The sequence below is a fragment of the Talaromyces proteolyticus genome (assembly GCF_021365285.1).
Source record: "Talaromyces proteolyticus strain PMI_201 chromosome Unknown BGW36scaffold_1, whole genome shotgun sequence".
In the NCBI taxonomy this organism is placed as follows: domain Eukaryota; kingdom Fungi; phylum Ascomycota; class Eurotiomycetes; order Eurotiales; family Trichocomaceae; genus Talaromyces; species Talaromyces proteolyticus.
In genome coordinates, this window is record NW_025764277.1 from 1,478,179 (window position 1) to 1,504,813 (window position 26,635).

General features: G+C 46.8%; 5 protein-coding genes across 5 annotated transcripts; 3 read left to right on the forward strand and 2 right to left on the reverse strand.

Moving 5' to 3' along the window:
• Positions 1–219: 219 nt before the first annotated feature.
• On the forward strand, positions 220–10,219 carry BGW36DRAFT_367039 (putative fermentation associated protein). Its single transcript, XM_046214812.1, has 3 exons — positions 220–334; positions 391–426; positions 486–10,219. Exons 1-3 carry the CDS (start codon positions 279–281, stop codon positions 10,093–10,095), a joined length of 9,702 nt encoding a protein of 3,233 aa, XP_046077806.1. The 5' UTR covers positions 220–278; the 3' UTR covers positions 10,096–10,219.
• Positions 10,220–11,358: 1,139 nt separating this feature from the next.
• BGW36DRAFT_310670 (putative translation elongation factor EF-2 subunit) lies at positions 11,359–14,710 on the forward strand. Its single transcript, XM_046212458.1, has 4 exons — positions 11,359–11,676; positions 11,773–12,428; positions 12,480–14,255; positions 14,321–14,710. The coding sequence occupies exons 1-4, from the start codon at positions 11,631–11,633 to the stop codon at positions 14,336–14,338; spliced, it is 2,496 nt and encodes an 831-aa protein (XP_046077807.1). The 5' UTR covers positions 11,359–11,630; the 3' UTR covers positions 14,339–14,710.
• Positions 14,711–14,824: 114 nt separating this feature from the next.
• Positions 14,825–17,720, forward strand: BGW36DRAFT_367043 (uncharacterized protein). Its single transcript, XM_046214813.1, has 5 exons — positions 14,825–15,140; positions 15,217–15,335; positions 15,385–16,026; positions 16,078–17,078; positions 17,138–17,720. Exons 1-5 carry the CDS (start codon positions 15,076–15,078, stop codon positions 17,426–17,428), a joined length of 2,118 nt encoding a protein of 705 aa, XP_046077808.1. The 5' UTR covers positions 14,825–15,075; the 3' UTR covers positions 17,429–17,720.
• Positions 17,721–19,718: 1,998 nt separating this feature from the next.
• On the reverse strand, positions 19,719–22,400 carry BGW36DRAFT_367047 (uncharacterized protein). Its single transcript, XM_046214814.1, has 2 exons — positions 21,248–22,400; positions 19,719–21,181 (listed from the first exon to the last, which is right to left on the reverse strand). The coding sequence occupies exons 1-2, from the start codon at positions 21,908–21,910 to the stop codon at positions 20,174–20,176; spliced, it is 1,671 nt and encodes a 556-aa protein (XP_046077809.1). The 5' UTR covers positions 21,911–22,400; the 3' UTR covers positions 19,719–20,173.
• A 121-nt stretch (positions 22,401–22,521) lies between these two features.
• On the reverse strand, positions 22,522–26,539 carry BGW36DRAFT_456693 (putative ribosome biogenesis protein). Its single transcript, XM_046221935.1, has 3 exons — positions 26,405–26,539; positions 26,193–26,263; positions 22,522–26,115 (listed from the first exon to the last, which is right to left on the reverse strand). The coding sequence occupies exons 1-3, from the start codon at positions 26,460–26,462 to the stop codon at positions 22,675–22,677; spliced, it is 3,570 nt and encodes a 1,189-aa protein (XP_046077810.1). The 5' UTR covers positions 26,463–26,539; the 3' UTR covers positions 22,522–22,674.
• Between the last annotated feature and the right edge of the window lie 96 nt (positions 26,540–26,635).

A 26,635-nucleotide genomic window follows, 5' to 3' on the forward strand; every position in this document is an offset into this window, starting at 1 on the left:
TTGCCAGCCAGAGGAGCTTAGTTTAAGCACCACCTGCCTCCAACCGGAACTTCAAAGCTCCCCAATAAAATTAATTTAATTATTCTGATGGACGGTCGCATTCGACCTGAGATCGCACCTTTGGATGTCTTTGGAGTATGGTCTTTGGCAATGGAACTCTTTGAATTTACAGCGACATCGAATTCTACATAGGAGCGAAACGAACGTGCTGCTACTACCGATCCGATTCCCATTCAGGATGCATACTCGGCATCGGCAACGTCATTGAAGCTCTTGAGATGGTTTCGACCACCATTTCCTTGCAGCCTCTGTCATCGGGCCCGCAATTCAATTGGTATCACTCGTGCCGGTTTTCTTCATTCCACTCGCGCCTTGCTGACTTGATTGTAGGTTTTTTTTGGTGGAACTGATTGTCTGTGGCATCCTGTGAGCTAATCAAACTGGTTTAACCTCGAGCTGGATCGCGACTGACAGAATCATCAAAGTGTCCTTTTCTTCCTTTTCTATTTCAATCGATTGTTTGCGACGTTAGTTTCCTACGGAATTCGAGCATACACATGGCACTACCATCGAGCTTACGTTGATATCCAAGCGCTTCAAATTTCATTACTTGGTGGAAGAATCTTCTTCAAGGGAGTACGGTACCATGGAGTGAATGAGACAGTCTTGATTCAGCGGGGGTATTTGACGTGGAATTACTGGAAGCGTACCGTAAGAAACATCGACCTAGCTCGAAACAAGCTCTCTCCCAGATCACAAAGCTCGTCGCGACTGGATGGTGATGGAAATTCTACTTCAGCGGGCGATAGTAATCGCCATGATGGCGCAGAGGAAAACGGGGGCGTCAAGACAGCAGATAGTCTTCCATGCCGGTTGACCGCCACAGTTTTTGGGCTCGAATGGTTTCTCTACAATCGAACGCCGGCTTATGATGATATTCTCTCTGGTTTCACCACTAGCATGGATCAAAAGCAAAATGCTGCCAATGAAACACTCGGAACTACGGAAGCGAGATCAAGTAGTCGGGAAGATTCTGCAAAAGATCTTTCCCTTCGCTTTGAACGGATGTCGAGTGGAAAGTCGACCGCAAGCAGTACGCAAAGAGCTAGTCCGCAAACAAGTAGTGTCGATGCAGGATCTTCATCCATGAAGGATACCGCAGCTTTGAATGCCGAAGCACTAGAATCAGCCTCCGGATTTCTCAACTTGTTACCGATTCAAGTCGAGTGTACAAAAGGGGCGATCGTGGCAGGCAACGAAAACACACGCTCCCTGCTTACCATTACCTTCGAAAAAGGGACCGGTGTTGTTGATGCTGCTGATGCTGGGCCACTTGATATCTACCGTCAAGTTTTTACCTTTGATTTCGCACGCCCAATCATCCAGCTACGACGTAATCCAGACTTTAGGCAAGAACAGCATTCTGCTGCTCGCAAATTGACATCTTTACATCCGGAAGAATATGAACAGAAACCAAAAAGGAGGTATTTCATTGATTACCAGCGAAGAAAGCGCCAAGCCTGGCATACTCTCCGAGATTTGATTCCATATTTCCAAAAATCTGTAGAGTCCTTCCACGACAAAAGCACGAATACCATGTCAACCAGCCAGACTGACCTAAGCCACAATAACCGGTGGCTTGGCCTTACTCGCTATCAAGATGAGACTACGGATGATCATGAAGGGTGGAATGCTGTTGAGTATGGTAGATACTCTACTATCCTGGATTGCCCCTCTCTCAATTTGACGTACTATTGGGATATTCCGGGGAAGGTTCCTACAGAAAACGATATGCCCTCTTCATCCATACATAAGTTCTCTGGAGATATTAACGGAAGCAATCCACCCGAGTGGGGCATCGACATCAAGATTGAACGGGGTACTATTAACTACGGTCCATGGACTGATCGTGAACGTGTGGGATTACAAAATGTTTTTTTTCCAAATAACTTTCGAAGTGCCCAACCTGCTGAATCTCTGAAACCTGGAAGTTTGAGACAAAGCACGAAACTCAAAATTCGCGTGGAAACAAGTGACGAAACTACTCTGAGAATTTCTACCCGGGAAGAATCTAAGGACTGGCAGTGGAAAGGCCGTGCTAATGCGATACGCAGTGCATCGAAGCTAAAAAAGCAAAAGCAGAAGAGACAGTGGAGAGGCAAGAATGGGGAAACCGGCAAAATTGCGCCGGAGACTCGCCCATTTGGTTGGCTTACTCTCCGTATTTCACATGACTCAACCATAACTTATGAGATGGACATGGTCGCTTCAAAAACTGGATATTGTAACCAACTTAACCTGGATCTCCGAGAATGCAAGCTTTCTTCGAGTGTCAATCACGGACTCCTCTGGCAAAGTCCACGACAGGTGATTACCTGTGATCTTTCTAACCCTCTAACCTGGAACAGCCTCCACACGTGGTCTTTTACTGTCGTCAGCCATGACCTGCAGTTGTTCTTACTAAGAGACCACATTATTCTTTTAACTGACCTGGTCAGCGACTGGACTTCAAATTCATCATCGGAATTTTACACCTTTGTGCCCTATGTGTATAACATGAAACTGTTCTTTACCAGCCTTAGCTTGTACCTGAACCTTAACGACTCTAACATCATCAACAATCCTTCAGACCTCGATGACAACACCTTCATTGCTATCAGAGCGTCACAACTAGCTTCCAACGTCAGCATTCCATCGGACACATTCAGACCAGAACAAAGTTTGATTTCGTTTAGTGTTGACCTAGAAGATGGAATTGTCGATCTTTTAACTCCTTTGTGGCACACGCTCCATACTTTTCTAAGAGAAAATTCATTGGGTACCTTATCGAAGCTAAACATAAATGGGAGTTATACTCTCAATGCTGGAACGTCGCCGGCTCTGACTGATTCCCTTACGATGGACATCACGGCGGATTCTCCTAGATGTTACTTGTACGGATTCTTGATCAAATACTTCATGAAAATCAGGGAAAATTACTTTGCCGAAAACATGCATTTTCGAACTTTAGAAGAGTTTCAGGAATCCGCAAACTCTGTGGAGAATCGGGGTGGGCAAGGCGAAGGTGCAATCAATCCGAACAGGAAGAGTAATGATCTGGATGTGATAATCACCCTATCAATTGAATGGCCTTGTGCACTATTACCGACAAACATTTATGACCATTCCAAGTGTCTTCGACTAACTGCTGCATCTCTTGACCTTGACATTCGTTTCACAAACTACTACATGGATCTACAGGCCAATTTGACACCTACAGAGGTGGCTTTGGAGACTGCCGAAAGTAACGATGCTTCTATTATTTCAAATACTCAACTCTTCATCGACGGTCTTTCCGTATATGGCCATCGTATATTCGGATTGCCTCCAACGGAGCCTACATATGTCTGCAATTGGGATTTCAACGTTGGTAAAATTGTGGGAGAATGCAATACAGAATTTATCAAGTCCGCAGCTTCAGCATTTCGAAACTTGGATTTTACCTTTGACGATGAGGAAAATGCCCTCCCCCCATTGCACCCATCCGTTTTGCATGATGTCACCTTTTTACGCGCTAGAATTGGTTCACTTCATCTGACGCTTTTAGTGGACCAAGTTGCGGTGAGTTTGGGACTTGATTGTATTGAAATTGACTTCAATGACTGGTCCCGGCTTCAATTTTCTAAGCGCCTGTCATTAAGAATACCAAATATCAAATTTTATGCCATAGATCGCAGATCCGCAGCTCGCCGACATAAAGGATCACATACCGTTACAACATATGCCCTATTTGAGACAAGTCTAGATTTGTCAATGCTACAACGGAAGGCAAATTTCCTTGAAGACCGTAAGCTTCAACAAGATCACATTCGAGTGCATGACGAAAGGTCGCACCGAACTCCTTGGTTATTACTGGGCGTGAGCGGAGATGATATGCTTGATTGGAATAGTCCCAGCGTTAATCCACCTGCTATGATATTGCCTTCAATGCCAGAACCCGTCGTGGGTGCGTTGGATGCTAATCAGTCGTTCGCTGTGCCACCCAGAGATCACAAAGGCCTAACCCACCAAAGCTCATTTTTATCATTTGATAACTCGAGCTTTCGAGGTCGCAAGGAGAATAATGCCCATGGAAAGGTTCTGGATTCGAAAAATAAAGTTTCAAGGAGTCATTTTAATGAGAATTCACGATCCCCACAGCTACCCATTGACTACGCAGCAAGCAGGAATTATTATGATGACGACGTGAATGACACTGAACGTGTCATGAACGGGCCGTCAAGTTTCTGGGCCATTCCACATTTTCATTATCATCAAGTGAGACCTGACTCCAGCAATCTTCCCACTTTGCCAGATGTGACTAGCAAGAAGGAAACTACTGTTGAAAATGACGACTACATAATGGCTTCTAATGACGACAAGACTGCACACACAGATATATTCTGTACATTAACGCCCGGACTACGAGGGTTTTGTACACCTGAATTTTTTCATTCGTTGTCCTTGTTGGTTGATGGTCTTCAGTCCACTTCCCCGGTTGATATGATTGATTCTTTGCAAACCCAGGTTATCTCTGACATTGTAAAACACGAGAAGTCGAAGAAGAATAAACCTAAATCAGCAACGAGCATTTCTATTCGCATTCCATCAGCCGTTCTTAACCTTCTCAACCGACAAGGACCATACGAAACAGCTTCACAACCTGAATATCAAGACGAATACAGACTCTCATGTCTACATTTCCAAGCTACATATAAGACCGAATCTGAAAGACGGGAGCAAGACCTGATAAAAGACAGCCAAATAAGTACGACGATTCACTCGGCGTCAGAAATGCTTTCATTTACTGCTCTCGGGAGACAGTCAGACACTCTTCATGACCAAGCCGAACTCACATGTGTTTTAAGAGAAACAGTATTTTGGTCGGTTAACAGCTCCAAAATGCGATCTCATGTCCAAATGCGTTCATTCGAGACATCAACATCGTCCAAATCGGTAGCACCACTCGCTCTTCTTGTTAAACGCACTACAACTTTGGCAGACTCCATCGCAACCTCTTTCCAAGAAGTTCCGTCCACTGTTGATCGCTTGCGTTATGTGGTTTGGTCACTTACGGATTCCGCTGCTGGCATGCCGGATCCATTGTTCCTTACCCGTCCGGCTTATGTTCTACGTGCATCACAACATCATCTGCGACTTCATGATTCCTGGAAGATCATATCTCGCTTGCGAAACATCTACAAGAACTTGTCACCAGACCAACAGCGCGCTTTGAAGACTAGTTGTACAGATCTAGGTCATACGTCCCCCAAAAGTGCAAAAGAAACAGTCCTAGAAAATTTTAACGAATGGCGGCCTTGGGACCTCGCACATGTCGAGAAAAGTCACGTAATGAAAGCAATTTGGGGTGAATCCACGGCGTCTTCGGTCGCCCCAAACGTGCTTATGGTACCTATTGCATTTTCGTGCAATATTAAAGGCTTGAGCTTTATCATTGACCCTGGTCCGAAGCAAAGCGACATTATGCTCAATGATATTCTCATTGCTTATGCTTCTTCCTTAGCTGCTGCGTCTGACCATGAGACTGGGACAGCGCCACCAAAGAAGACACATACAATCCGCTGTTACAGCTCAAACTCCGCATTACGTTTACGCTGGGAAATTCTCGATCTTCTTGAAGAGATTGCAGCAACAATGTCTAATATCCAGCTTGCTTCATCTCCAGCCACCCAACATTCCGAGTTACAGAATGAGTGCCTGACAGAACTGCACATTTTTGTCGGTACAGACGAAGGGTCTATCAGTCTAGACGGTATCAATTTGACACTGTATCTATCAGGAAATAGCCTAAAAAGCTCTTTGGCTTTAAGTCCAAGCCATAACAAGCAGGAAGAACAGATAACCGCCATTTTAAGTGCTGAAGATTGTTCTACGATATTCTCGAGTCGTTCGAAGGTGTTGATGCTCTGGGAAATCTGGCAACCGCATGTTTATGGTTCTCATATATCAAAGTCAAGCCCGGAGTACCTTATCCATGACTGGAAGCTGGCTTGCTCCTGCCGCAGTTTTACTTACAACATGCAAGAGGACCCTCTGGGTCTGATACATGTTGCTGACAAGATTGTAGAAGACGAGATACGACATGTTTCTACACTTATTCAATTGTTGAACAAGAACAAGACGATCCGTTCGTCTTCAGAAGTGATTGAGCAGCCCAAGGGAATCTCAGAAACGCATCAATTCCATGTTGCTCTTTTCTTGGATGATTACCAAATCAATTTCCGGCTTCTTCCTTCTTTGACATATATAATTGATGGAAAAGTTGCTCGCATGTCGGTCTTGTCAAACAATGACAACGGGCTTGAGGTTGACTTTGATGTTAAAAGTAACCATCACATTTTCAAGACGGTGGAAGAGAAGCACTCCCAATCCGTATCTGAAATTGACATCCCTCCAATTAATGGAAGGATTTTGGGCAACATGTTACCCAGTGCTGTTTCTCTCAAGGCAGATGTCACGGTTGAGCTTATTAGGCTGGAAGCTAGCTCCTTACGCAGCCTATTGAGTGCTTTCACGCGTCCGGAAATAAGTCATTTCATGTCAGATTGTACTAATAGTCTCAGTGAACTTCGTCTTCATTTGAGCGATATCTTAGCCCATGAACAGAAAACGCCAACGCCACATTCCCCAGCCAGCTCTGTGAGCCGTGAGATATTATACAACGTACGTCTTACGATGGCAGGCTGGGAGATCCATGCTCGTGCTCCTGGAATTAGGAGTAATGACTACTGGGCAGATATGAATTTTACTCTTGGTTCGACGCAGATACATTTGGATACTTCAGAGCAAAGGCATGACTCTAGCTTCCCTGACTTCCATGTCAATGTATCTCAAGTTGGACTTGAGTTAAAGAGACGGGAAAGATCCTATATTCAACAGTATGGCAAGCTCGCTGTGGATATCGGTCTCCTCGCTACCTCGGGACTCAACGAGCGCAATGAAGTGGTACGGACTTTCAATCTTACAAGTAAAGGCTTGGACGTACAGCTTTATGCGGAGACCACCTCTTTGGTCATTGATATTGCAGTACACTTGCAAGATCGTATCAAGAAACTCGACTTATCGGAGGATATGAAACGATTCAGACACCTGGGACGCCTTGCGAGGCCACACGGCCGCGGAGCCCAAAGCCAATTGCCTCGACTGAGTATTACTGATGTGGATGACAGTCAAACACAGGAAGTTTTTGGTGCAACATATTTGGTAGAATTCACTAATATCCAAATTAGCTGGATAATGGACAACAAGCTCTGTCCGAAATCAGGATGTGAACCTGAAGATTTGGTATTTTCCATTCGACGCGTTAGTTTCTCAACTTCAAGGGACAATTCAGCAAAACTTCGTATTCAGGATACACAATTGCAGATGGCGCCAAAACTCGAAGACAAAAGGAAACGATCGTTGAACTCGGCGTTGATGCCTGAGATTGTTTTCAATGTTGCATATCTTTCAACGAAGAATGACTTGCGACTTGCCTTTCAAGCAGCAGGCAAGTCTCTTGATATCCGTGGTACTACTGGATTCATACTTCCTGCCAGACTTCTACAAAGTTCAATAGCTTCTGCAGCAGAGAGTGTACGTGAGGCAAAGGCGATATGGGCCACTTCTCCATCGCAGACACAGACGACTGGAACTAGTGCCAATACTTTATTTGGAAATAAAAAGCTGTCATCTGTACTTGTTGACGTGGACTTTGCTGGAGCAATTGTCACATTGTTGGGCAGACAACTTGATGATCAACAGACTCTTTTAGCTGCCAGGGCGAGAGGTACTCGTCGTCCCGAAAGCAAATATGGCCATTACACGCAAGGAGACTCCACAACAACAGCATCTCTCACTAGCCCTGGTGTAGCGCTCAAGGTACAATACGGCGATAATGGCGTTGATGATCCGACATTAAATGCAGAATTGAGAGTAAACCCCTCCAGCAATACATTATACCCTACTGTGGTTCCTCTAATCAAACAAATCTCCTCGTCTGTTAAAGAGGTCGTGGGAGATCAGGAGGATACAGAATCACAGCTTTTGGGAACGCTACAAAAGCCTAAAAAGCTTGAAGATAGTTCGTTCGACGCAACCAATCCCGAAAGTATTCTTGGTCGGTGCAAGCTTAACCTGGGTTTACGAATCTGCAAGCAGGAGTTTGGGCTTAGCTGTCAACCTATTGCAAGAGTTGCTGCTACTGCGAAGTTTGAAGATATTTTTGTGACGGTAAACACCGTTCAGTCTGCAGAGCACCGCCGTTTCTTTGCTATTCTGATTTCTTGCAACTCGCTCCAGGTGTCAGTTAAACATGTGTATTCCAACGAGTCAACCGCCAGCTTTGAGGTTCAATCAATGGTGATGTCGCTGATGAACAGCAAACATGTGAGCACGACGAGTGGTATATCAGCTATTTTGAAAATGAGCCCAGTGAAGATGATGATCAATGCAAAGCAATTCCAGGATTTCCTATTATTTCGTGAGATTTGGGTTCCATCTGAGGACGATTTACCTTTCGTGACAACAACTCGAACTCCCAACCCAACCCCTGCTGATTCGCAGGCTTTGATGGTTCGCCGTTATCAACAAGTCGCTTCAGCACAAGCTTTTCCGTGGAATACAGTTATTTCGATTGAGGCGTTGGATATACAAATTGACCTTGGACAAACCCTTGGAAAGGCAGAGTTTGGGATTAAGAATATGTGGGTATCATCTAAAAAGTCATCTGATTGGGAGCAGAATCTGTGTGGAGGATTCGATGTCATGTCAATTGAGAGCAAAGGCCGAATGAGTGGGTCAGTTGCCTTAGAAAAGATGAAAGTACGTACATCTATTCAATGGCCTGATGAAAGTCCACCATCAGGGCAAAAATCAGGGCAAACACCACTCATTCAGGCCTCCGTTGGATTTGCGCAGTTGCAAGCCAATGCGTCCTTTGAATACCAGCCTTTCTTAGTTGCCGACATCGTCACCTTCGACTTCTTGATGTACAATGTTCGCACCTCCTCAGGGCCATTACAAGACCGACTCGTTAGCATCCTGGAGGGTGATAAAGTACAAGTTTTTTGTACTACTATGACTGCATCCCAGTCTTTGGCTCTCTATCAGACGTGGAATCGGTTTACTCAAGACAAATACGCCGCCTACGAAAGTTCCCTTAAAGAAATAGAACGTTACTTTCGCCGTAAATCATCTGTGGTTACGTCAACTACAGAGAGCCCGGCGATTCCACAGTTTGAGCAGGAAGACGAGAAGGTGGAGAAGGCACCAATATCACTACATACAGACGTCGTTGTTACGATTCGAGCGATCAATGTCGGTGCATTTCCTAGCTCATTTTTTGACAATCAAATTTTCAAGATGGAGGCACTTGATGCTCAAGCACGTTTCGCAGTTTATGCGGAAGATGAGAGAATCCACAGCTCTTTGGGCCTTACCCTTGGTGAGCTTCGTGTGGCACTCTCCAGCATCAATCGCCCCACTACGGTTGAGATGGAGGAACTTTCTGTAGCTGAAGTAGCTGCCCGCGCGACTGGTTCTCGCGGAGGGACTATCTTGAAAGTGCCCCGGGTTGTTGCAAGCATGGAGACATGGCAAGCTATGGAATCGAATGAGATTGACTATATCTTCAAGAGTGCTTTCGAAGGCAAGGTGGACGTCGGATGGAACTACTCGCGTATCAGTTTCATCCGCGGCATGTGGACGGCTCATTCTCGGGCATTGGCCAACCGTCTGGGAAAGCCATTACCGCCGTCCGCTGTGCGTATCACTGGTGGCCCCAAGCCTGAGGGCGAGGAGGACGCCGACGAAGAAGAAGGCGATGTGGGCCAGAGCGAAGGCGAGAAAATCACAGCGGTTGTCAATGTGCCTCAATCGAAGTACACCTACCGGCCACTCGAACCTCCCTTAATCGAGACACCACAGTTGCGGGACATGGGAGATGCGACTCCTCCGCTCGAGTGGATTGGGCTGAATCGGGACCGCTTGCCAAATATCACACACCAGATCATCATCGTCACGCTATCGGAGGTTGCAAAGGAGGTGGCGGATGCGTATAGCAAGATCTTGGGATGATCCACAGTTTCTGTTTCTTTGATATCATTTGCATGGGGTTGTCGGCGTACTTGGTGATTTAACTAGAATTGTATATACACAACCGTCTCTTGATATCCTTAATTATATCATTCATTGCTCGTAGTAGTAAATACAAGATCCAATGCTGGTAACTGCTTAACTCCTAAGTCCGGCTTGCTGGCGGTGAACCGGCACCAGAGACTTCGCAGTGGCTGCTGATTGGCTGCAGCCCCGTCCCCAGCCCCTCATTCCGCACTGTTAATATTTACTCTTATTGTCATTATTATCACTATTCACCAAGTTACAACAGCAGTCACTCCGCGCCAAGCCGAGCAAATCGAGAATGTATTCAATGTAATAATATGTAATTTATGTATGCACTACTACGAAGAGTGAGCTGACTTAGTTCTACGGTAAGCCTTTCACCAGGCAATTCCATTTCTCACCTTGCTATCCAAGCTGGCGCATGACATCATGGACTATTTACATTATAGAACGGGTTCAGGTGACAACAGCAACATGAGTCACTTAACACTGACTCACCATCAGTCATTACAATTAAATACAAACAATAATCCAGACTCATCATAAGGCGATACAAAGAGCCGTCTGTTGGTAATGGCTGGTGGCGGGATGATTGGCGATGGAGGGGCCGCCGGAAGTAAACGAGGGGCAAAAATTTTTTCTGGTAGCAATCTTTAGTCGGCGCACAAAACTGCCAGATAACTACCAAAATTGCCCATGACAGTAAGCTTATTATATTATTAATACTACTATCGGGCACAAAGGAAACAAGGCGTAGACAAGCAGGCAATTGCGTTTGTGTGTCGGAAGGGGAGCCTGTTCGGCTCCGCAGAACAACGAAAGTACCACCGCAATAATAATAAACAATTATGACTCGAAAGATTACCAATATTATATAACTGCGTAATCTATATTTTTTTTAAAAAATAATACCAGAACCAGAAGGAAACGACGAAGAACGACTATTGCTATTATTTGCAGGAGTTCGAGCGACGAAAATCTTGCTGGTTGCAGCTTCCCTTCCCCACTTAACTAGCCCGCCCTCCTCTCTTTCCTGCGCTTTTTTCTCCTCTCTGCTTCTCCAGCTCACACCTGTTTTTCCTTCTTGGAACCCCTCCAGCTCTCTTCACATCGCAGGAGCAGCGCAGCAGGTTCTTCTCTCTCCTCCCAGCATATCAGGTCGAGCCAGCCCTCGATCCTGGTCATCTGTGTGCCGCTTCCTTTTTCTTTTCTGTTTATCGCACAACCCCGCCTCTAAGGCCGTTACCAGAAAAATCCAAGCAAGATGGTCAAGTAAGTCTTTGACAACCCCATCCATCAGCCCTTGCCTCCCACACCTGGATCTTGTGGTCAGAGCAACTGATCATTATGAAAATGATGCTAATATGTACGCTCCAGCTTCACCATCGAAGAGGTTCGTCCAGTACCCTCAACGTGCTTCCCTACAAGGAGGGGCCAAATTTTCACTTCAGTTCGACAACTGCTAACCACACCCGTAGATCCGGGCCCTGATGGACCGTCCGGCCAACATCCGGAACATGTCCGTTATTGCTCACGGTATGTTCATTTCTCCCTGTTCAGCTCTGGCACGCCGAATGTCGACAGGCAAGGAAGATGAGTAATGAAGCTCGTGCTAACCAAATCCTCGCTTAGTCGATCACGGAAAGTCCACTCTTACCGACTCTCTCGTTCAGCGTGCCGGTATTATTTCTGCCGCCAAGGCAGGTGAGCAACGTTTCACCGACACACGTGCAGATGAGCAGGAGCGTGGCATTACTATCAAGTCGACTGCTATCTCCCTCTACGCCCACTTGCCCGACGAGGAAGATATCAAGGATATCCCCCAGAAGGTTGACGGTAACCACTTCTTGATCAACTTGATCGACTCGCCTGGTCACGTTGATTTCTCTTCTGAGGTTACTGCTGCTCTTCGTGTCACCGACGGTGCCCTGGTTGTCGTCGACACCGTCGAAGGTGTCTGTGTCCAGACCGAAACTGTGCTCCGTCAGGCTCTTGGTGAACGTATCAAGCCTGTCGTCATCATCAATAAGGTTGACCGTGCTCTTCTCGAACTCCAAGTCACCAAGGAGGACTTGTACCAGTCTTTCTCTCGTACTATCGAGTCCGTCAACGTTATCATCGCTACTTACTTCGACAAGGCTCTCGGTGATGTCCAGGTTTACCCTTACAACGGTACCGTTGCTTTCGGCTCCGGTCTTCACGGATGGGCTTTCACCGTCCGTCAATTCGCCATCAAGTATGCCAAGAAGTTTGGTGTTGATCGTAAGAAGATGATGGAACGTCTCTGGGTAAGTTTTCCACTCTACATGTATATATCGAGCCAAAGCTAATAATTCTAGGGTGACAACTTCTTCAACCCCAAGACCAAGAAGTGGACTAAGTCCGAAACATATGAGGGCAAGCAGCTTGAGCGTGCTTTCAACCAGTTTATCCTTGACCCCATCTTCAAGGTCTTCTCGTCCATCACTCACAACAAGAAGGAGGAGATCACCGTTCTCCTTGACAAGCTTGAAATCAAGCTTACCAATGATGAGAAAGATCTCGAGGGCAAGGCTCTCCTCAAGGTTGTCATGCGCAAGTTCTTGCCTGCCGCTGACGCTCTCCTCGAGATGATGGTACTCCACCTTCCTTCTCCCGTCACTGCCCAGAAGTACCGTGCGGAAACTCTATACGAAGGTCCTACTGATGACGAGGCTTGCATTGCTATTCGCGACTGTGACACTAAGGGTCCTCTCATGCTTTACGTTTCCAAGATGGTGCCGACCTCCGATAAGGGTCGTTTCTTCGCTTTCGGTCGTGTCTTCTCTGGTGTTGTTCGCTCCGGTCTTAAGGTCCGTATTCAAGGACCTAACTATGTTCCTGGTAAGAAGGAGGACTTGACCATCAAGGCTATCCAGCGTACCATTCTCATGATGGGTCGTTTCGTTGAACCCATCGAGGATGTTCCTGCTGGTAACATTGTCGGTCTTGTTGGTGTTGACCAGTTCTTGCTCAAGTCTGGTACCCTCACTACCTCTGAGACTGCCCACAACCTCAAGGTTATGAAGTTCTCTGTCTCTCCTGTCGTGCGTCGCTCCGTTGAGGTCAAGAATGCCAATGATCTGCCCAAGCTTGTCGAAGGTCTCAAGCGTCTCTCCAAATCCGACCCTTGTGTCCAGGTCTCCATCTCTGAATCCGGTGAGCACGTCGTTGCTGGTGCCGGTGAACTTCACTTGGAAATTTGCTTGAAGGATCTTGAGGAGGACCACGCCGGTGTTCCTCTGCGCATCTCTGACCCTGTCGTCCAGTACCGTGAGACTGTCGGTGGCAAGTCCAGTATGACTGCTTTGTCCAAGTCTCCCAATAAGCACAACCGTCTGTATGTCGAGGCTGAGCCTCTTTCTGAGGAAGTCTCTCTCGCTATTGAGGCTGGCAAGATCAACCCGCGTGACGATTTCAAGGCTCGTGCTCGTGTCCTTGCTGATGACTACGGCTGGGATGTTACCGATGCCCGTAAGATCTGGGCTTTCGGTCCTGACACCACCGGTGCCAACTTGCTTGTTGACCAGACCAAGGCTGTTCAGTACCTGAACGAAATCAAGGATTCTTTCGTCTCCGGTTTCCAATGGGCTACCCGTGAAGGTCCTGTTGCCGAAGAACCCATGCGTTCTGTTCGATTCAACGTTATGGATGTGACCCTTCACGCTGACGCTATTCACCGTGGTGGTGGTCAGATCATTCCTACTGCTCGCCGTGTGCTTTACGCCTCCGCCCTCCTTGCTGACCCAGGTCTCTTGGAGCCTATCTTCAACGTCGAAATCCAGGTTCCCGAGCAAGCTATGGGTGGTATCTACGGTGTGCTCACTCGTCGTCGTGGTCACGTTTACACTGAGGAACAGCGTGTTGGTACTCCTCTCTTCACCGTCAAGGCTTACATGCCCGTCAACGAGTCCTTCGGCTTCAACGGAGATCTCCGTGCTGCCACTGGAGGACAGGCCTTCCCTCAATCAGTCTTCGATCACTGGGCTATCCTCCCTGGTGGATCTCCTCTTGACCCAACTACCAAGCCTGGTCAAATCGTCGCCGAGACTCGTAAGCGTAAGGGTCTTAAGGAACAAGTTCCTGGCTATGATAACGTAAGTCTTTATCCTATCTTTCGGAGCATTTTCTTGCATGTATGGTTGCTAATTCTTTTACATAGTACTACGACAAGCTGTAAAAGACCCTTCTCGAGTCGGATTGATCTCGCCTTGACAGGCCAGTTATTACGAGTATGATGAACCCTGAAGCCTGAGTGGGGTGTAAGCGAGACATGATATGATACCAACGTTAAAAAATTCGACGAACTTGGCCCTCGCCTCGTTCACGATTGCAGCTCGGTCATTGGAGATGAAATTACATCAGTAGAATACACAGGCCGGAGGTTGCATGTTAACTTTTCCTTTGTTATGTTATTGAAATGAGTGTGAAATTTTGCTGTTGAATATGTTTCACTATAAGAAACAATATAAATACTGCACTCATATTCGAAATATTGTAGTAAAGTTGATATATAATTTCTTTCAATCATAATCCGTAACTACATGGATATAATCGCCCCTTCAACGCCGCATAATTTAATTTAGAATTAGACTAAATCACGTGACCCGTTTTTGCCATCGCGTTTATTGGCATCGAGAGCTCGAAAATATTATTACAGAGCTATCACCGTCATACCTCATTAACCTAGTGAACTACTGACGTTTCTAATCTAGCCGAAAAATAACTTGAATTCCTCTGTGAAATTCGATAATCAATGCTCGCTCTTTTTTCACCTGAAATTTGATAGTGTTTAATTACCGCCGTGTCGCGTACTTCGACCTACGACACCTGTCTAGGAGTTCTCACTCCTACAATACTTGTTGTACCTGCACAGACTGCGCGCACTTGCAGTTAGCCTGGAATAGCAAGTTCGACATGCAATTTACAGAGGAGCAAGCTGCGGAGGTCAAGACATGGGTAGTGAAGAGGCTGGAAGACATGTATGTTGAAACTCACCATCGACTTTTGCGCATCGGTCCAAACGTAGTCCCACTAACACGATTATCTCACATATAGTTCTGATGCCGACGCCGATGTTCTTGCTGACTACGTGCTTGCACTTATTCGATCAGATGCTCCGGATGCAGAAATCCGCCAAGCGTCCATTGAAAACTTGGAGGACTTCCTGAAAGAAAGTCAGTTTACACAGTCGCGGGTGTTGATCTTTTGTACTAATGAAAACAGATACTGTCCAGTTCGTGGATGAGATCTTTGCGAAGTATGGCCCCAAGACCGATGCACCGGTTCCCGTCGCACCTCAGCAAGCCCAGCCCCAACCTCAATTTCAAACTGCTCCCTCCACCGCATCGCCTCAGCAGCTTCATGCTTTTGATGGACAAACTGCCGGGTATGGACCGAAGGGAAACCAACAAGGAGCTTGGCAGAGCCCACAAACCTCGCGAAAGCGCACATATAACGAAGGTTTCCAGCAGGACGAGCAGCATGGAGACTCGCAAAGAGGCGGAAGGTCATTCAAAACTCCTCGTACACGTCGAGGCGGTGGTCGTGGTGACCGAATGAATGGAGGCAGGGATGGCACAGGCCTAAACCAGTTTTCACAGGGTATACCTGGGTTTGCTGGAATGCCACAAGGGTTCCCCGGGTTTGACCAAAACGATCCGATGGCTGCGATGATGGCTTTACAGAGTATGGGATTTCCTCAGATGCCAGGCCTTCCTCCGATGCCGATGCCGGGTCAACAAGGCGGCGATCAAGCAAAGTCGGATGAACCTTGTCCGTTTTATGAAACCAATGGTATTTGTTACATGGGAGCGGCGTGTCCATACAAGCACGGACAAGGCGCAGTTGCTGTCTCTGAAAAGAACGGTATAGTTTTCTTTTTCATGTTTTCAAGGTGCTAAATACTGACACCACCAGAATATGACCCCACAACTGCTCACATTTATGATGCTCAACGCGGTAAAGATACAAACCGAGGTCGAGGACGCGGTCGGGGCCGTGGCGACCGTGGAGGAATGCCGTCAAGGGGGCGTGGAGGACGTTCGGAGTTTTCTCTTGTAGGCCCTAGTGATGATAAATCGATCACTACCGTCGTCGTTGAAAATATCCCCGAGGAAAAGTACGACGAGCAAGTTATACGAGATTACTTTTCTGAGTTCGGAAGCATTGCCGAATTGGAAATGCAAGGCTTCAAGAAGAACCTCGCTCTCATCAAATTTGAAGACCATGACTCGGCTCGCCGTGCTTGGGCTAGTCCCAAGGCTATATTTGATAACCGGTTTGTGAAAGTTTACTGGCACAAACCACAGAAGAAGCCCGATGCAAACGGCCAGCAAACCAGTCAGGAGCAGGACACACCCATGTTTGATAAAGATGCATTTGATGCCAAGCAAGCAGAGGCTCAAAAGGTGCATGAGGAGAGGATCCAGAAGCGCAAGGAGGCTGACAAAACACGTCTTGCACTTGAGAAACAGCGCGAGGAGCTCATGAAAAGACAAGAGGAAGAAAAAGCCAAGCTTTTGCAGCGGCTCGGAAGTGCCTCCGGTGAAATTCAGACTGAAGATAATGACCCAAATGGAGCAAGGACAGCTATGGATGGTGATGCTAGCGAGCAGACAAAATCGCTTCGTGCTCAGCTTGCGACGCTAGAAGCCGAAGCTAAGAGCTTGGGCATCGATCCAAATGCCAGTTCTCAGTCATTTAGGGGCCGTGGACGTGGATTCGGTGGATATCGTGGGCGAGGACGCGGCTTCGACCCTTCATATCGAGGCTCGACTCGAGGCGCGTATCGTGGACGTGGAGCGCCCCGAGGTGGGCGTGGCGGAGTCCTTCGGTTAGACAATCGTCCAAAACGGGTTGCCATATCAGGAGTTGGATTCGATCCAGAAAAGGACGAGGCATTGCGGCAATATCTCATTGTAGGTCTTTGAAACAAGCCTTTGATTTTGATTAGTCTAATATCTAACCGTCTGTATAGGGTATTGGTGAATACGAATCAATCACCCCAAATCCCGATCAGGCCGGCTCGATGGTCGTCACTTTTAAGGAGCGCTACATTGCTGAGAAGCTCATGTTCGGTACAACCGAAATCCCATCTGTTGGCAAAGTCGAGCTTTCATGGGTCGCAAATCCATCGCCTGCTGTTGCAGAAAAGCCGAGTCATGATACCGCCATGGAGAATGCCGACGGTACAAACGGCCAAGGAAATGCAGGCGAGGTAGACTACGATGTTGCCGAGGATGAAGATAACTGGGGTATTGGGATCTAATTGACGAAGAAGGATGGGGCAAATACTTGGGATTGAATAGAGGGATAGTCATCCCTGTATAGTGTGCGCAAATGCATTATTAGGCGCGAGGTTGAGCAGTGAGTGTGTATACCATTTACGAAGGATTGGCGTTAAGGAATCATTAAGTTTCTATTTTTTTGTATAAAATTAGTAATTTCATGATTATGTAGTCTAAGCTATGTAATATACATTGTCAAATATCGAATAGGATGAAACGATCAATCGAAATGCTGCGTTGATGCATTAACAACATTGCATATGTGAACCGTAGCCAAAATCGATATCCGGATGATAGAGAAATAGTGAATAGAATCAAAGCCACTTAATAATTGATATTATTGGGAAATAAAGATATTCAGAGTAAAAACAGTGCAGACTAGCTTACCTAGATAAACAAATTACGTTTGAGGGTAAGTTTGTACATCTTAAGAGGATAACAATATTTAATTAGAGCTTTCCGAAATAGGAAGAAATATGCGTGATGACTGATAAAGACATTAATTTGCCACAGGCTAAGAGTTATAGTGATTCGTAGAAGGATTTCACCGATTTTTATCTATCTACATGTACCGAAGAAGAACACTTTCCCCTCTGTGCCTCAAGAACGCGGTATAAGGCTACTTGATAGCTTGATTTAAAGACATCGAAGGGGACAACATGAAACAGAAAGCAAGGCCTGGCGTTTGGACAATCATAGTGAGGTAAGATTTATACTTATTAATTGATTGGGTTAACAACGAACATCAAATGGGCTCGAAAGACCTTCAGCGTATAAGCGAGAAGAATACATCTCAGCGAATTTAGGTTGTCACTTTAGGCAAGGCTAGTAGCTATATTTTCGCTTCTGTCACGCGGAATCAAGATAGCAATGGTGTTTCCCAGAAGAAAATCTGCTAGCTGCCTCAGTGTGAAAGGTCGTCGTTACAGTCAAAGCAGCTAGCCCTAACTTTCGCATTAGACCAAGTTTGACAAAACAGTAACAATATATCAATCTATTAAATTTGTGAATCATCTGTATCTATATGCCTAATGCCTATAGTAATATTTGTTATTTGTCCAATTTTCGTATAGGCATGGAGCAATTGTTTGTAAATTAAGGGCCACCTGTTATCCTCAGCCCACTAAAGATAGACGCGTTGACTATATTGCTTCGATACGATGGAAATATATACAAAAACGCCGAAACGACGCAGAATTTGCTAGGATTTTTACCTTGAGGCAAATGGACTAGGCTGTAATGATTGGTCAGTTTTCTGTTTAGTAACAACAATTGAAGTGAATCAAACTATGGACCACACCATGCATTCATGGGCATCTTCCACGCGTACTTGGTGTCTTCTTGTCATAAATATCCAATCGGTAGACGTCCCGTGCTATGCCTAAGATGTCTCATTGTCACTATTTGTGGTGGATGCGTAACCCTAATGTTTGGATTGACTCCAACATTTCATGTATATCAGTGCTTGCTGGAGAATAATACAAGAAAATCCGCAAAAAAGTATATTCGCCGCTTTCAACGTCAAACGCAGGGCCCACAGCCAGTACAGAGGGCAAGATGCCCAAGTGGACTCGCAAAAATGCACATCCAAACATCCCATATCGTTGGAAATTATTGACAAAACGGCGGCAAAGGGAAGAGCCAGAATCCACGGGCCCGAACAAAGTGCAGGTGCTTTATGCTTTACTGCACACCCCGTATCAAAATGGGAAAGGCGAGGATCTAGCAAGTGGCAGTCGAACAAAAGCTTAATGTGCTAAAGATAGGAGAAACGGGGAAAAGCTTCGATCTACTATAGATTCGAATAAGGTCAGGGCTTTGGCCCTAAATATTGGGATCCGTATGACAATGAATTTTATCCAGGAGATGACAACATCACGGATGAGGATCAGTCTTTAGAACTTCCAGGCAAAGCAGCTGTTTACAAGCCTGATCGGATGGCATGTCGTCGCTGTAATAAGAATAAAAAAAGATGTGACCACAAGCACCCTCCTTGCTTGTTTTGCAGCTTTCGTGACCAACATTGTCGTTACCTCGATAATTTTTTTGGCCGTCAATTACGGCCTGGATAGTTGGAAGAGGTCGAAGCGGCATACCATAATTCGCTGCGTGAGAATAGCAAACTCAAAGAGAGAATATCCAAACGCGAAAAGGAACTTCAATGGTCTGAGCGACGTAGGCAGCAATTGGAACGCTCCATGAGAAATGCGTGCCAAGAGAAAAGTGGTCATCTTCGACCACCGAAACCGACAGATTTTCGGCCGACAGCTGATCAGAACTACTTGCAACTAGGGTATTTCAGCTGTCTCGACCAGACAAGTCAGGCGATGGGCCAAACGAACCAAGATCAGCCATTCTCAGGGGTAGCTTCCGCGGGATACCACCAGGACCACAATTAACAAGGCCAATATTGCAGCTGGTGAAGGATGTGCTGAGACATGCAACTCTGATGTCGGTGTGGTCATTGAGTTCCGCACTCTGTCCCCTGGATGCCAATTACCGAACATAGACATCGCGACCCAAACCGGAGGAAATCTATGTTGTGATAAAACTAGGACTGTGTGTTCTTCAAATATGTTAAGAGGCAAGGTAAGGACTCGGGATTTTCGTCGGGCATATAACATGTATATAATATAGATCAATATTTAATCAGGTACCTGAGGGTATTCCAAAACAAATGCCTTTCATAAATGGTCATAGCTTCCTCTCTATAAAATTCGACAGAATTAATCTCGTAACCCGCCAAGGTTGTCAGCTCCGTATAAACCTAGCTCTTGGTTTCCAAGTGGAGAAAAATCGTATGACAGTCGCATCTGAGTATTGTTTCTGTTTTCATTTTCCATTTGATCCAGAAGCCGATCGATCTCATCGCCAGCTTGTGCCTCTAATCCTATCGAGTGGTTGTTGGCAATCGATGCTGCAGCGGGGAAGGCTCCTGAGTGAAGGAAATTAACCGCTGGTGGGTTTCCTATACTTGATAAATTACTTCCTTGCGACGAATTCTGCGGGCCTCCGTTGGAACCTAATTCTATTTGCGCCTCAATGCTAGTGCTCACATTGGTTTGTCTGGACTGGGAGTTAGGGTGATAACCAGAATTCTCCGGACTGGACATAAAGAGCAAAGTTTCAATGGCGTCCTGCTCCATAAGAGCATTTTGTGAAGGAGTACGTCGCTTGATTGGAGAGTGTTTGGCAGATCGCATCGAACCTGGACTGTGACCATTGCTTCTGGAAGCCGAAATGGAATATGGAGATCTTCCGGCAAGAGTAGCCATATTAGAATTATAAGAACGCGCGGTGTTCCTCTCTATCTCCGAGTGATGTCGGCGATGTCGTGGGTATGGGTTATATGGCGGGGTACTATTCACTGCGTTGGGATTTGGTCGTCGTCGCGCACTGTGTGTTTTATTTGCTGTGATTATGTTGACTGGGGGCGCCAGCTTGGGAGTATGTAACGAAGTAGAAGACTGTGGGGGCATGCTTGCACGAGCACGGTCGAATGTTTCGTTTGTGGAACTGAGCGTTCGTGTTGGCCCTGTCTCTGGAGCTGATATTATCGTTCCTTCTGGAGAGCCATTATACGATTGCTGAGCTCCTGTCACTGATTCTTTCGGGATCTGTGTAGTATCCAGCTTTAGTGATCGAGCCGAAGCATTCCCTGCTTGTGGCACTTGCCAATTCTTTTCTACCTTGAACGCTGCGTATGAAAGACGAGCTCGAAGTTGAGCAGACAGCTATTAGTGAACAATCAGCACGATACGATAGGAACCAAAAACTTTTCTAAAAAAAGGGTTATTGACCTCGGCAATTTTACTTCCAGTCGAGTCTAGGCTCTGTGTTCTTGAATGACCCGGGAGTCCTTTTACCTTCGATTGCGTCTCAACTCCAGATACCCCCAATTTGACATCACCTGTTGCTGTTCTTTTGTGTCCTCGACTCAGTTGCGCTTGCGTCTCGATTCGTGCTTTTGCGGGACTGGACGGCTGGCGCACGTGGCCATTTTTCCGTGACTCTGAGAACGACTGTTGCGAAAATGATGGTGCAATTAACGAAGGCTCTGAGTCGCCTGTCTTAGTGAGAGCCGGATGTTCGTCGTGATTTGGAATAGTGGTTGCTGTTGTCGCCCCAAATGGAGGGTTGGTTCTCCCATCCATTGCGATCAACGACGCGATACGCGGTGCGGATTCAGTGGATGCAGCAGAATCCGAGGCACGTAACCCCGACTGTCCGTTTGGTGATGATGCAAAGGCGTGGATTTTAGCAGTATGAGACCCCGAGGAACGGTTGTAATGACCATGGTTAGCGCGGTAAGTTGGATTGGCCTGGGGTCTAAAACTGGCGCTGCTGCTGGTGATGGCAGACTCGGCATGGACGTCGTCGTGGTGGCTCTGCAGACCCGCCTCGACTCCGCGCGGAGCGTTCAAGCGCCGTTGCAGATCCACTGCCGGGGCAGCGATGGGCATTCCACAGGCTGCGGTGGCTGGTGATGTTATTCAGTGGGCTATTTGTTCGTTACGCTCGATGGAAGAAGGTTGTACGAGGTAAGACTGGGAAGTACCTTTGGAGAAGGGTACAATGTCAATGGAGGCAGACACGTCTTTACGTAGAGTCTAATCCAAGCTGTCTAATACCCTCGGAGTTCCAGCAGGTAGACAAAAAGTAAGCCTTATGCTTGCGTCCGACAACTAACCCGTAAACTTCTCTCTATAAAGCATACGAACAGTCTAATAATACACCAGAGCACAAGGACGCACAACGCTCACCCACCTTGACAGCCAACGTGCAGCTGCTCCACACAAGGCACGAGACGCTGCAAAAGTGGCTGATCGATCGCCATGCCAGTCTGGTGGCTGGAGCCAGACTGGGTGTTGGTGTAATGGTGTTGATCGTGCTGCATGCTGAAGAGTATTAGCGGAGAGGCAAAGGACAGGAGAGTGAGACGTTCTTCATTCGTATCCCCTCTCCCCTCTTCCTCGCTGTCGACCGCGACCTCTGAGGGTAAGACGCGCGGTCATGTGACCTGTAGACGCCTGATAATCAAGGCCACAAACAATACTCTCTATGGGTGCATCACTGGAATAATAATCGATACTATCACTATATGTGGTATACTGCTAACTTTTGTATATGTGTCACCACGATCTAGACCGATCCACAAATCCGACGCCAGCAATGCATAACTTTGTACAAGCCAAAGACAGATATGTTAAAAAAAAAAAAAAACTGTTCACCTCCGTTTTTTCCCACCACCGCTCTCACCATCGATGTGCTTCCTCTTCTTTCCTTCTTGTCTCCAGTATTCTTTCTGCTCGCGCTTCTCCCGATCGGCCTTCTTCTCCAGATTCTCAGCTACCTTGGCGCGGTAAACCTTCCTGCGGTCTTCTTGTGCTGCGGCGCGTTTTGCCCGTTTCTCATTGTTCATGGTACTGAGTTTCTGCATCAAATCGCGGGCCTTCTTCTCTTCGCCGCCTAGAACAACAGCTCGCTTCTGCATGTACGTCTGCTCTTTGCGTGGCCGCATCTGGGTTATTTGTGACTTGTAGGGCAAGTCCTTTGCCAGCTGACGAGGTACCCGCAGAGGATTGAAATTACGTGTTGGCCGGTCAATGGTGCGGTATTGGGAATTCTTGTCAAGGGGAGTTGCAATTCCCTCAGCTTTGCGAACCTCGCCAGTGAGGCGCATGCCCTGCCATCCAGTTTCACCCGAGGCGCTTTCATCCAGATCTAACAAGTTGGTAACTGGATTGTAGAATTGATGAGGCTTGATGGGATACCAAGCACGCAAGAAGACAATATCGCTCATCAAGATCTTGTCTTCGAACGTGGCTCGGAAATGGCCATCAGGCTTGCTGAGTGCTCTTTTAACCTGGCCCCGAATACCAGACACCGTGCGGATAGAAGCTCCCTCGAACTTGGCGATCTCTAACGCAGTTGTAAACATATCGCGGATAAATGCAGTATTGCGGAAGATCTTGTATGGGTAACCGGTGAGTTTAAGCTTCTTCACAATCTCCGTGCTCTCATCCACATTCAAGACTACACCAGTGGCTGCAATTCGAAAACCAGGGAGTTTGTTCGAAAATGACTGGACGCAGCAGAAACCAGTGTTGGGAGCTACCAGCGGCCCATAGAATGTCCCAAAGCAGTGCATATGTTCTGGAGTATATTTCAGCATGCGATTGCGGGTACGCGAGTCGGAAATGCTGTATATAGGAAGAGACTGGAAACGACGCCAACCAAGGGAGAAGATGAGAGGGTCACCGCTTTTTAGAATCTTCTTGTGCCATCTGTGCCGTTTGATGCGCACCTGCACATAGCCAAACCGCTCTTCCGTGGGCGCCAGACCACCGACAATGACGGGGAAACGAGGGTTGAACTTGGTAGAAAACTCGCATGGAACTTTTTCGAGAACTATACGTGCATAGGTACCAGCCCTGAACCCTTCTGCTCGAGCGCGGGATGCTGCGTCAAGACTCTCGAATTCTGCACGATTGATATCCTGTTGCTTCTGTAACTTTGCCTTTTGAGCGTCATACCAGTCATCTTCGCCAAACTCCTGTTCGTTGCCGCCTTCGCCCCGATCACCATTTTTTGCGTTGGCGAAACCTTCACGGTCTTCTTCTTCAAACCGTAACCGTAGCTCTTCTTTCTTCTTGGCGTTGCGTTCTCGTTCAGCTTCAAGGTCAACTGAGCCCTCAGCCTCCTCTTCATCTTCTCCCGATTCACTTTCATCTGCTTTGCGTCCTGATTTGTCGTCAAAGCCATTAAACACCTCACCAGTTTCCAAATCCTCAAATGCGCCATCTCCTTCATCCGAGGCATCCGCTTCATCGTCATCGTCGTCGCCACTATCTGCATTTCCCGACAGCTTGGCAGATACGAAGCGATGCCGTAAGGCTTCTACAGCGTCTTCACCTGACCATTTCCTTTCTAAATCTTCATAATTGAAATTGGGTATTGCTCGGTCCTCCCATTCTTCTTCACCTTCGACATCGGCCTTTTTGAAAAAATCCTCTTCTTCCTCACCATCCACGCCATCCTTATCCTCGTCTTGGTCCTCCCCCTTCCATCGTGTAATCACTTGAAAGGGCGTGATGGATTCATCATACAGCATGCGACTTAGGTCAGTGACACGGTAAGCAGGTTGTTTTCCATGAAGAGATTTCGCATTTTCAAGCATATTCTCTTTCCAGCGCAAGGCTCCTTCATCATCACCGTCTTCACTATAACCATCATCGGACACTGCCTCATCTTCTTCTGATCCGTCTTCAAACTCCTGGTCTTCAACGGATGAGATAGAGCCGAGGTCTGAATCACTGTCGGCGAAAACAAGATCACCCTCATTCTTTGACTGTCCGTTCTGTTTCTCACGAAAGCTTGCTGTGAAGTCTGCCGGAGTTTGAACTTCGTCATCGGCACCATCGTCAGATAAATCTTCGCCAGAATCTTCTGCTTCATTGTCTAGACCCTCGTCGTCTCCGCTTTCGAACCCTTCATCGTCCTCCTCTTCTTCATCCGACACATGCCCTCCGTTATCTAGAGCGCGAATTGACCGTTTATGCTTTCGGCCAGTACCGACCTCATCGCCATCTCTCGCGATAGCTTCTCCTCCTTGAAACAGCCGGAAACCTGTATTAGCCTCTCCCAGTAGTTTTCGCTCGCCTTGTAGACCTATGACGAGCTTTTCACCTAGGCCTCTGTCTTCATCATCCTCATCTTCATCCCTGTCGAAGGTGGCTGATTTCACGTTTATATACACGGCATCCTTGTCAACCAAGACACCACCGACATCCGACATGGGGGCAAACAGAAGCTTCTGTTTTTCGCCCAGCCTTCTTCTTGACCCCTTTCCCGATGCTTTGGCTATTTGCTGATCCATGAAAGGTGTAGGACATGGGTCGGGTAGAGCCTCGATGGCAGATACTGTAAGATCTCCAACACCAGGAACATGGACACGGGCACCCTGAGCAGGAAAATTTGTACCGCGTAAATAACCATAAAGCGCTATTGTGCGATCACATTTCTCATTCTCCTCAATTTCAGTAGGCGGTGTGATATCTAAGAACCGATCGGCGAGAGTGTAAGGGTGTGAATTGCGCCAGATTAGTGGACGCGGATTTTTCATGACAGAAAGAAAGCGCGATAGATTGTGTATTTCACGATCCGGATACCGCCCATTCAAGACCCCAGACAGATAAAATAGCTTTGCACCCTGGTAGAGTTCACTCCAGAAACGATGTTTTAATCGCTTCTTTGCTGCTCGTAATGTGCTCTGTTTCTTGAAGAGATCGAGATGGGTCAAAATCCCAAAGACGTTTCCAGGCATTCCACTAGCAGCCAGCACGTTGAGAAACTCCATAGTCTCCATCTCAAAGCCATAATTACCATCAATCATCAACAGAACGATGTCTGAAATCTTGGCGACATCGACCATGCTGGCTAGGGAATCTGAGGGACATTCCAAAAATGTGAGGCGTCTGCGCTTGGACGTAACGACTGTTAGAGGACCTGTTGGCGAACTCAATGTTTGTTTCGAATATCGCTTAATCAAAGACTTGATTAGTGTTGTTTTGCCTACTCCAGGTGGCCCGACGACTGTAACCACAATCGGCGGAGCCTCCTCCGGGAGACGATCAACGAGAGGCACATGGAGACGTTTTTCTTTGAGCTATACCAATTTATACCGTCAGTGCATTGTCTTTGGCCTAGCCACGATGGGAAATGGTAAGCGAAGCGCAAGCATACCTCGTGAGACCTCGCAGCTTGTCTTTTTCCCTTTCCAGGATTTGAGAAAGCAAAAGCCTTGGGATTTTGGCCTAAAATAAACAGACAGTCAGCCTAAGGATAGTGCAAATATGATAAACCCCATATATTAAGAATCGCCTTCAATCGCGATAGCATTGCGCAAGATGTATATCAGGGACAAGATAAAAATTCTAAATCCGCGGAGCACACACCTTGGTATTTCTTTTTTTCCTTGCCTTTGTGATGAGGCCTATTATTCTGGTCATCCATCTTCGACCGCAAGGGAGCACCGTTCCTTCCAGCCCACTCCTAATCACACACAAGACGAATGACGCTGTTCAACGACGAGTTTTGTTGTCAACTGTTGTCTAGAAATTATTTCTTCATATCCGCTTTATCGGCCGGAACATCGAAACTCCGGACAGAGTGGGAAAGAGGTGGGT